The sequence below is a fragment of the Hibiscus syriacus genome, unplaced genomic scaffold (assembly GCF_006381635.1).
Source record: "Hibiscus syriacus cultivar Baekdansim isolate YM2019G1 unplaced genomic scaffold, ASM638163v2 tig00113724_pilon, whole genome shotgun sequence".
Taxonomy (NCBI): Eukaryota; Viridiplantae; Streptophyta; class Magnoliopsida; order Malvales; family Malvaceae; genus Hibiscus; species Hibiscus syriacus.
In genome coordinates this window covers 1026980-1037952 of record NW_024063470.1, presented here as the reverse complement: position 1 = coordinate 1037952, position 10973 = coordinate 1026980, and the positions used below count along the sequence as shown (strand labels likewise).

At 38.4% G+C, this 10973-nt stretch overlaps 1 protein-coding gene across 1 annotated transcript; it reads right to left on the bottom strand.

Annotated features, from left to right (window-relative positions):
- Positions 1–1047: 1047 nt before the first annotated feature.
- Positions 1048–4385, bottom strand: LOC120187281 (serine/threonine-protein kinase 16-like). Its single transcript, XM_039191033.1, has 6 exons — positions 4028–4385; positions 3205–3347; positions 2934–3077; positions 2545–2730; positions 2020–2144; positions 1048–1734 (listed from the first exon to the last, which is right to left on the bottom strand). The coding sequence occupies exons 1-6, from the start codon at positions 4239–4241 to the stop codon at positions 1509–1511; spliced, it is 1038 nt and encodes a 345-aa protein (XP_039046964.1). The 5' UTR covers positions 4242–4385; the 3' UTR covers positions 1048–1508.
- Positions 4386–10973: the final 6588 nt, after the last annotated feature.

The following is a 10973-nucleotide window of genomic DNA, read 5'->3' as shown; positions in this document are numbered from 1 at the left end:
TATGTAAGAAATCAAGAATTTTAATATTTCATACTTCTTTTATGATTTTATGGTACTTGTTATTTCATCATTGTGTGGTTTTATTGTGCTTTGTTTTTCCTTTTATTTAAAATGTGATAGTATATGTTTGAGTGCTTTTTTCACTTCCGGGTTCCAAAATTTCGCTCGATCCGAGTCATATATTTGGTTGTGATGGCCGAGTCTTTCAGCTAAGATTTTGTGCATACACAAAGATTTAAACTCAAGACATGCTTAAGTGATATCAATCCGCTTACCACTTGAACCAATCTGTTGGTAAGATATGTTTGAGTGCTTTTGTGGTATTGGTTTATGTTCAAGTGTTTAAAGTAAGACGAATAATGAAGACGCATGTCCTGCAGACATTACATATTATAATTAAAAATAGAAAATATTTTTCTTATTTGATTGTAAAAGATGCAAATGCTAATACCATATTCGATAGTACAAAATCAATTAAAGGCTTCGGAGGAGTTGCAATATCATTACCTCAAGGGATAAAGATTTTCATAGATAATGTACTATTTTTATCAAAGTCTCGCAAAAAAAAAAAAAATACACCGTAAAAAGAGGTAAACTCAAAAGTAATGAAGTAGTAAAAATACACAATTACATGAAAATAAAAAAAATGTAATTATTTAATTTCTATCTCAGAAAATAAAAAAAAAATGTGAAAGTCACTGTCATAGAGAGCAGCAAGCACTGTAAATGAATTGAGATCTGCTCAGCTCTGCTGAAAGATGGTAGCGATCAGAACTCCAAAATTGACTTGTCGCATTTACTCTTGGGAAGTGAAAGGCAACAATAGTATATATGAACAAGTGAAGTAACAAAAGGATGTCTGACAAAGTGTTTGCATGAAAAATCCATGCACCATGCTCAAGGAACAAAAGTGTTGGGTATAAATACTAAACAGAAAATGAACCCACTTCTTGAAGCCTTTGGCATATGAAATGAAATTGACATTATCAATATATATGCAATCCAGAAAGACAAAAATGAGATACCCATAAATATGAAGTAAAAGGATAACACAAATTATTGAGGATTTCATATATAAAAAAAATTGTATCTCGGATGTAGAGGGAGATCTGGACTTCTGTAAATCACAGATCATGAAGTTTAATAGTTATGACAAGAATTAATGCTCAGCTACCACAAATACTCCAGAAACCTATGACTCTTCACTTTCCATAAATTACACCTGTTGGACACCCCTATCCAACATATTTTGATATAGGTACGAGGTATCATTCTTTAAATATATATAGCAAAAAACTTAGACAAACGCATATCTATATTCGATAACCGCTCGCCCTCGAATCCAAGTAACACAGGCAAAAAGGATTAAAGGAACTGCTACTGTTTTCATTTCAGAAGTACTTCAAAACTTGCCTTTATAACAAGTTGCTAGAATGTGGATGATCGATTTGATCTTTTATTACCGGTTGAATGCCCTTTCCTGATCAACCGAGTCCCAATATAATATTTCACTGTGAAAACTTCAAGATCAACTTGTCTACGTGATATATGATATCATCTATGCAAGGGCGAACAGTTGCCTGAGGCTGAAGCATCCAAGTCACGAATTGGTGAAGTGTGTCGGGATACTGCGGTTTAGGTCCAGCTGGCCATTTAATCCGTGCATTCACAATGGCCAGTTGCAGGCTTTCTCCAGATTCTTCAAGAGCATACTCAAATGGGGATACCCTATACCTGCGACAATTGACAATGAATAATACAAGCAGATTAAAAAAAATGGTAACCACATATGCAAAAAAGGTTCGATACAAAGAATAAAAGCAATAGCTCCAAAGATAAACTAAAGCATCTGATAAAGTATATATCCTATAACAGCATTAACTTGTTTAAGGATAGCGTTATGCTACATCAACGCAACAGCGACACTGCAAGCCACACACGCATGAGACTCCACAAATTGTGAAAAGACTTCAGGAAGTAAAACATGAAGCTTCAAAAACGAGATTTACTTATTATTACATTATTGCATATAAAGTGCACCCCAACGACCAAATATCAGTTCGCTCATCAATATCTGTATGGCTTGGGCAATCCCACAACTCAGGAGCTCGGAAAGGTGCTGCACAGTGCTCAGATGCCCATTCCTATATGGAAACAAAAGAACAAACATAACCATGGTAGAAGAGGCAATAAGCTGACAGAGATGAATATTATTTCAAATTTAGGCAGAAAATATAAGGATGACAATAGTAAGCCAATGCAGTAAATTATTATAGCATTTAAATCAAGAAGAAATTTTTTAACATATTTTGTGATGATGAGAACTAAATGCATCATACACATAAGCCAATTATGTACTTAACTTATACATCATTTTATACATGTTTAAATACACATGTTTATTGGTAGAACATGATGCATACAGATTTAAGGAACTAGAAGAGATTGAGATTATTTTTCAGCAAAGATGAGAAAGAAGTTTCAAAAGAACAGAATATAAGAAGATTCTTCAATACTGAAGAAAAATAAAGGAGAAATAAGCACCTGTAGCTGTAGCGCCTCAGAACGAGAGTGAATTTGCTTCCTTGCAGGACGAGCACTACCAAAGTCCATTAATATAGCAAGAGGCGTTTCCCCTTTTCTGCGGGTTATAAGAACATTACCAGGCTTGACATCATTATGTGCATATGGAGGCTCAAGATTGTGCATATGCTGGAGTCCGGCACACAACTGTGGAAATAATTAGGGACAATCAAAATGCTTATAGCCATTTCTAATAACGAATCCGACAAGAAAATACAATTACTAATACATGACAAGAGAAAATATTAGAAAATAGAAGAATGCACTACATCCACCAATAATAAGCGCCACATGGTTATCAACTAAATCTATATCAGAACATGGTTCAAAAGTAAGATAGCTTTATTTACCTGCCGCAATATTTGAAGAACATCTGAGGTAGAAAAGAATTCATTTCTAGCACTCATGGCTTTGGAATTGTCCAGTAATGTTCCATCCAAATGAACAGGAAATAGTAAATATGCTTCGTGATTCCATGACCCTTGTTGTGTAGGCTAGCCAGTTGAATAAAATTGTTTCAGACAAATCCAATTGCATGAAAAGTGATTTAATGAAAGAAGACTTCGTCTTGAAGAATAGTTTCTTTTACTGCGTAAATTAGAAAGAGATATGAATAATTACCTTGACAGAAATGATAGCATGATCAAGAAGGGGAAGCAGATTACGGTGATTAAACAAGGACGAAACACGGATCTCCTCCCGAACCAATTCTAACTGTTCATTACTCTGAATGAGAACCTTCTTCATCGCGTAAGTTCCATCGTCTACAAATGCAACCCGAGTAAGTTCATCCCAAGACCAGATTAACTTTCTCTTTGATCTAATGAATACACAAATACTAAAATTAAAACATTAAAATCCAGAAGACGGCATAGCAGATGTCACCGTCCTTGATAAATCTCGAAACAAAGAAAGGTTAGCAAAACCATATAAGATGTAATTTCAGATAACAAGGGGGGAAATGCAAAAATCTGAAATCTGATAGGAAAGAAGTCAAACCTTCATAAAACTGAAAACATGATGACTCCATATTAAGTACGAAATTCTATTCAAACGCCTTAGTTTTACCAACAGAATAAAGATCCCATCGATCCCTGATTTTAATTATCGATCCGATTTGATAAAATGTTCGAATTTCTCATAAAACAGACACATGATATCAGACTCCAATCATATAAACCAGAATGAATGGAATATATACATTCAGTAACAATAACCGAGCCGACACAAGAATTCAGTTAAATTTTCTACCCAATAAAATCACAAAAATCTAATCCAAAGAAGAGAACAACACTGCACAATCTAGAAAAAAATATATAGCTAAACATAAGATTCAAAGTAATAAGAAACTCAAAGCAATGACTAAGAGTGAAAGGAAGATCCAGATCACATGAAAACCAATCCCAATAGAGAAACGCCCAAATCATAAAAAACTGTAACGAACCAGAGAGATGAGAAGGGTCCTTGACTTTGTTGGCTAAGCCACCGGCTGAAGCAGAAGAAGAATCGGGGATGGCTTCCTTAACCAGATAAATATAAGCGAAGCCACCTTCACCCAACTGCCTCACGATCTTGAACCGATTTTCGTTGATCCAAACGTCCCCTCCAACATTCGTGGAGTCGTATAATGCATTCAGCCCTGAAAATGTACAACCCATTGTTTTTTCTTTTCCCTTTTGCCTTTCAACTGAAGAACATAAAAAAATATCCCTTTTCTTACAGAATCTAAGATGTCATATTTTGGGCGTTGGAATTGGGAAACGTAAAAATGGCGCTTAAGAAGCTCTCTCACTCCTCCTCTGTCCTCTCTTTGGGGAAAATATTTTTAGTTAATAGATTTCACCATTTAATGCTTTCATTTGCGTGTCAACCATAAGCTTATAACTGTTATTTTTATTTTATTAACTTCGGTGGTTTATTTTAGATCGACTATTATTTATGCTAATTTTTGTAGGCTAAATTCCAAGGGAATATTGAGATTAGAAAAATTAATAAAATATTTGATTATGATAAATTATTTAAGGAAATACAATGAATGTTATAATAAATAATGAAATCGCTATACTGGTAGTCGTCCCAGCAAGTCAAATGAAAGAAATAACTGGATCAACAAAGGAAAAGAATCTGCAGCATGAAAGAGGAAGACAGAGTGGAAAAAGGGGTGAATGATAAGGATTCTTGGCTCAGCTAAACACAAGTAACTTCAAATGCGAGAGAATCGACGACAATGAATACATGTGTGCCATAAACACACAACCTCACAATCAATCAAGGGGCTAACAACAAGGAACATGACAACGTCGGAGCCAAGGAGGCAAGGGTACCAAACAAAAAAGCACAAGGCAGGCAGGAAGAGGGTACAACATTGGAGACTTTGAAAAGGATTACGATCGTACCAATTGTGGAGGGACAGATCTCAAACGTTGCGACTCATGATTCTACTACCAAGGGAGGTAACCATGAAGCGGTTACGATACTAGAAAAAAAGCAGTACGATAAAAGAGGATAACAAAAATAAGAATAGGACAAGTGGATGTCCCGTAAGAACGATTAAGGATTCAAATAAAAGAGATACGAGGACAAGAAAAGAATATGAATCGAAGGTTCCTGGTAAATCAAAAGTAACGGACTGGGTACATCCAATGTCCAAGAAACTTGATGGCCTACTAATTCCAAATAGTGGTGGTTCAAGGATAGGGAACAGTAAATTGGAAAAGATAGGAGAAGGCTTTAGGGACGGGGGCAGGCTTGAGGAAAATAATGGAGAGGATAGATAGAATAACTTGATCGATTTCGCAATATAAGATGACACAAGCTTGTAAATTGCGCCAATGTTGAAGTATGTTGAAGATGCATGTTGGTACGCTCGTGCATGGCTGATTACTGTCCAACGTGCATGGAACGTTCTAGCCACAGGTGCAACAAATTACTGCTCTTGAAGATGCAACAGTTAATATTGTTAGTCGGTTTGAGTCTTGTTAGTGTAGGCTGTTATAGTTCAGTTAAGTTCTTGCAATCTTGATAGCTATATAAAACATGTAAAAGGATGATGGAAAGGTATGAAGAAGAGCATCTTTCACTTTTAAACTGTTTTTTTAAACATACCAGCTATCTCAACATGGTATCATTCGCTACTACGTCCTAGGGTGTGCTTTCGCTCTTCATTCTGCTATGGATCACAATGTTTCGTCTACAACCACATCAATGGAGTTCTCGTCAAGAAACACTAAAGTATTCACCAATAAAAGGGTGAACGTGGTTCTTGATGAAACGAACTTCTTACTATGGAAACAACAAGTCCTACTCACTGTAAGGAGCCATCGTCTTGAAAGAATGCTGAATGGTACAATGCTGCCGCCTCCAGAGACATTGATTAGCGAAGATGGAGTTGCAGTTGTCAATGAAGAACATGAAGAATTCTTGGCTCAAGACAGTGCGTTGGCTTCTTGGTTGCTTTCAACGGTTAGTCCCCATTTGCTTCACAGTTCGTTGGTGCTGAAACGTCTGCCCAGGTATGGAACAAGGTCTTGCAGTTCTTTGCTAATCGCTCTGCCATTTCCATTATGAGCTTGCATTACAAGCTCCAATCCCTCAAGAAAAGAGGAGATAGCATGAGAACTTATCTCACAAAAGTAAAAGAGATTACTGATGCATTGAATTCTTGTGGAAGTCCAGTATCAGTAGCTGAGCATGTGGCGAGTATTCTCAAAGGCCTTACAAGGGAATATTAACCCTTTATAGTAGTTATATCTGCCATACATGTCACACTGTCACTTGATAGCATATGTACAATGCTTGTTGATGCTGAAACTCAGCTTGAAGGATTCGATTATCAGCCTGATTCTTTGCCTGACAGTGCCAATCTTGCACAAGGGAAGATTGAGGTTGACTCTTACAAGAACCGGGAAAAGTAACAGCCTCGATCAAACCACTCATCCTACATGCGTAGGAGATCTCGTGGCAGAGGAAGAACACGATCTAGAGTTCAGTGCCAACTATGTGGCAAGATTGGTCATCTTGTCAGCTAATGTTGGCATAGATTCAATGAGGATTTTTTTGGCATAACAATTGATGATCACACACGTCTGGTCTTGAATCCTCAAAAGCTTACTATGCTACAAATGGAAACAATAAAAATGTGTGTGCTTATTGTAATTACAGTAGCACGTATCTGTTAGTCAAGCACTGTAACAAGAGTACTGTTACAATCCTGTGAAAGGTCAAGAACATGCAGTGTCTGTTAGTCAAGATCAGTGGGTAATTGACTCCGGTGCAACACACCATGTGACCTCCAACATAGCCTCGATCACTCCTCACTCGAACTGTAACAATCCTGGTAAGTTGATGGTAGGAAATGGTGACTATCTACCAGTTCATTTGGTTGGCAAGGCTGAGCTGCATGCTTCATCTCGAACCTTGTCCTTAAGTAACATTCTCTATGTTCCTTCAATAAAAAAATCTGCTTTTTGTCTCAAAGCTTGCTAGGGATAACAGTGTATTCCTTGAATTTCATGCCAAAACGTGTTATGTTGAGATAAAGCCTCTAAGGCAGTTTTGCTGCAAGGTGAAGAGTGCAATGGACTGTATACTTTCAAAGCAAGTAGAAATCGATGCAAAAATGGTGTGGCTGAAGTACAGACTGCCATGGCTTCTTCCACAACTTCAGAGACCTGCACAAAAGACTGGGTCATCCATCTTATGATACCCTTGCTAAAATTTGTAAAGAAATCAATGTAAAAACGTTCCATGATGTTAATAAAGATTGTATTGCCTACCATTTGGGTAAAAGCCACAAGTTGCCCTTCCCTGGCTCAGACACTTTCCATAACGAACCATTCGAGCTCGTGTACTCTGATCTATGGGTACCCCCACATATATATCATCTAATGGTTGCATTTCACTTGTTTCAGAAGCTAGTTACCACACAATTCGGAGGAAAAATCAAAGCTCTCCAAACTGATTGGGAAGGTGTATTTTGACCTCTAACCGTTGAATTAAGCAAAGCTCGAGTCGTTCATCGCCTCACTTGCCCCCACACGCTGAGCAGAATGGAGTGGTGGAACGAAAGCATAGACACTTGGTTAAAATGACCTTAGTAATACTTGCACAAGCCTCCATGCCCATTAAATTTTGGTCATATGCCATTTAGACCACTGTGCACCTTATTAATAGGCTGCCATCAAAGGTGCTACTTGACAAATCTCCATTTGAGATGCTACATGGAAGAATACTAAACTACATCAGGCTGCGGGTGTTTGGATGCAGATGTTTTCCACATCTAAGACCGTTCTTGCAGCACAAGCTTGAATTTAGATCCCAGTTGTGTACCTTCTTAGGATGCAACACACAACACAAAGGGTTTCAGTACTTAGCAAGCAATCGCCGTGTTTACATTTCCAGACACGTGGTATTTAATGAAAATATTTTTCCTTTTGCAGACAGCTCTGGAAGAAGTCCAGTTACAACCTCGAGTGAAAGGACATCTCAATCACTTAAGCTGGTCACTGATGTCGCAAGGTTGGAGTCTTCGCAACGTGAAAATAACAGGTTGTCCCCAGGTGCAAGCAACAACAATCCATCAGGCAGCTTGCAAAGTACAACTGCTAGTCACGATATGGTGGAAACTGCGGATGCTCCTGTGGTGCCTATCGATACTCATGCAGATGAACATGAAATAAACTTATAACAACATGTGCAAAGCTCAACCATAAATGAGGGTACTGAAGTTGAAGTCAGTCGTTTCAATAATCATCCAATGATGACTCGGAGTAAATGTGGGGTGTTCAAACCCAAACATATTTAGGAACTACTGGTGATGATGTTCCATGCAGTGTGCATGAAGCGCTTAAACTCCAGATTGGAAGGAAATAGTTTGGGAAGAATATAATGCTTTACAACGCAATGAGACTTGGGAACTAACTAAGCTACCAGAAGAAATGAAGGTGATAGACTGTAAATGGCTATGCAGAATCAAGAGAAACCCTGATGGTACCATCTATCGTTACAAGGCACGGTTAATGGCTAAAGGATTCTCGCAGATTCCTGGCTATGACTTTAGAGACACATTCAGCCCTGTAGTCAGGTTCAACACCTTGAATGTCATCCTGTCATTGGTTGTAACCAACAACTGGACCCTAAGACAAGTCTATGTGAACAATGCCTTCTTGAATGGTGATCTTTAGGAGGTGGTCTTCATGCAACAACCACTAGGTTTCGAACAAAAGCTCCTGATGGAAGTAAGCTGGTGTTGTTTGGAAAAGATATTATATGGGTTGAGGCAAGCACCTAGGAGTTAGCATACCAAGCTGTGAGACAGTTTGTTGAGTATTGGTTTTAAAGAATCAAGAGCAGATGTGTCCCTGTTTATTAAGAAGGAGGGCATGCACTATGTATACCTGCTAGTATATGTTGATGATATCATCATCACAGGACACTCGAGTGCTGAAGTGGATGAAGTGGTTCGATTGTTGAGTGACAAGTTCTCACTAAAGGACTTGGGGGTAACTCTCGTACTTTCTAGGGATCGAGGTTAAACGAACCACTGAATATCTAGCACTATCACAGAAGAAATTTGTCATGGAACTCCTTGAGAAAGCTAACATGTTGAAAGCCACTACTACACCAACTCCCATGGTAGCAACCACCAAGTTGCGATGGGATGATGGAGACCCTATTGCTGATGCTCACTTCTATCGCAACATTGTTGAAGGACTGCTATATGTGTTCCATACAAGGACTGGCATTGCATTTTGTGTAAACAAACTTGCCCAGTTCATGCATGCTCCACGACAGTCGCATATGGCTGCAGTTAAACGAATCCTGCGATATTTGGTTGGTACAGTGAATTTTAGTTTGGTGTTCACTGTTGCTGGAACTGGTGTGAAGGTGGCTGCCTTTGCTGATGCAGATTAGGGTGGTAATCTTGATGATAGAAGGTCAGTGTCTGGACGTAGCGTGTTCATTGGAAAAAATTTGGTTGCCTGGAGCTCTAAGAAGAAAAAGTCTGTATCGCGCTCTACAATGGAGGCCGAGTACAAGAGTGTTACTGACACTGCATCAGATGTGGTATGGGTTGGAGCCTTGCTGATTGAACTTGGTGTCTGTTAGAAAGAGGAGCATGTCATATAGTGTGACAACACTAGTGCTGTGGCTTTGAGCATAAACCCTGTTTATCATGCTCACACTAAACATGTTGATCTTGACATACACTTTGTGCGCGAGAAGGTTGCAACCACACTGATGAGAGTCAATTATGTACCTGCTCATCAGATTGCTGATGGACTAACTAAGCCATTGCCTCGAAATGCTTTGAAGAATTTCGTGCAAAGTTATGTGTGAAGATGTGCTGATAAGCAGGAGAGGAGAGAAAGCAAGAAGAATGTTGAAGTATGTTGAATATGCATGCTGGTACGTTGAGGGCATGCTGGTACGCTGCATGGTTGATTACTAGCCAACGTGCATGGAACGTTCTAGCCACAGGTGCAACAGATTACTGCTCTTGAAGATGCAACAATTAATATTGTTAGTCGGTTTGAGTCTTGTTAGTGTAGGCAATTATATTCAGTTAAGTTTTGTAATCTTCATAGTTATATAAACATGTAAAAGGATGATGGAAAGGTATGAAGAAGAGCATAACTGATATAGTGGTCAAGAAACTAGGCTTAACCAACCCTTTTAGAGTAGAAGCACAAGGTTTTAGTGAGGGCATTTGGATCCTTTGGGGTGAAAATATCAACATGTAAATACTCCAAATAGTCAATCAATTCATTCGTGGATGTTACCGAGATAAAGATGGTAAAGTTTGGGAAAGGCGTTCACAGCGGTTTATGCAATTCCACAGTGAGGAAAGAAAGTTTTTGTAGACAAACCAAGACATTTAGACCCAGGAATGATGTAGCATAGATCTGGAAGGTGACTATAATGCTATATTAAGATGGGGAGAAAGGAAAGAAGGAGCGCCTAGAGAATCTGGGGTAAGATTTTTTTACAGACTTTGTCTTCGACTTAGGTTACAAGATATCAATTTTGTGGTTGTGAATATACATGGAAGAGAGACAATCTCTACAGAGACTAGACAGATGCCTCGAAAATGAGGCATGGCTCAAAAGATACCCAAAGGCATTTGTGGAGCACCTTGATAGGACTGGTTCGAAACATCGACAACTCTTCTTCAGTTGTCGATCCTCAAAAGCAAGCAATGGACTGTCCTTTTAGATTTATGCAGCATGGATTGAACATCCCTTTTTAAAGATTTTTAACAGCAAAATGGAGTAGCAATCTGGATGTCCTATCGAATGTGAAGAATTTTAAAGCAAATGTGACAACCTAGAAAAAAGAAATATTGTCATATTGGTAATGCGAAAAGGAATTCATAGCACGACTGAGAGGAA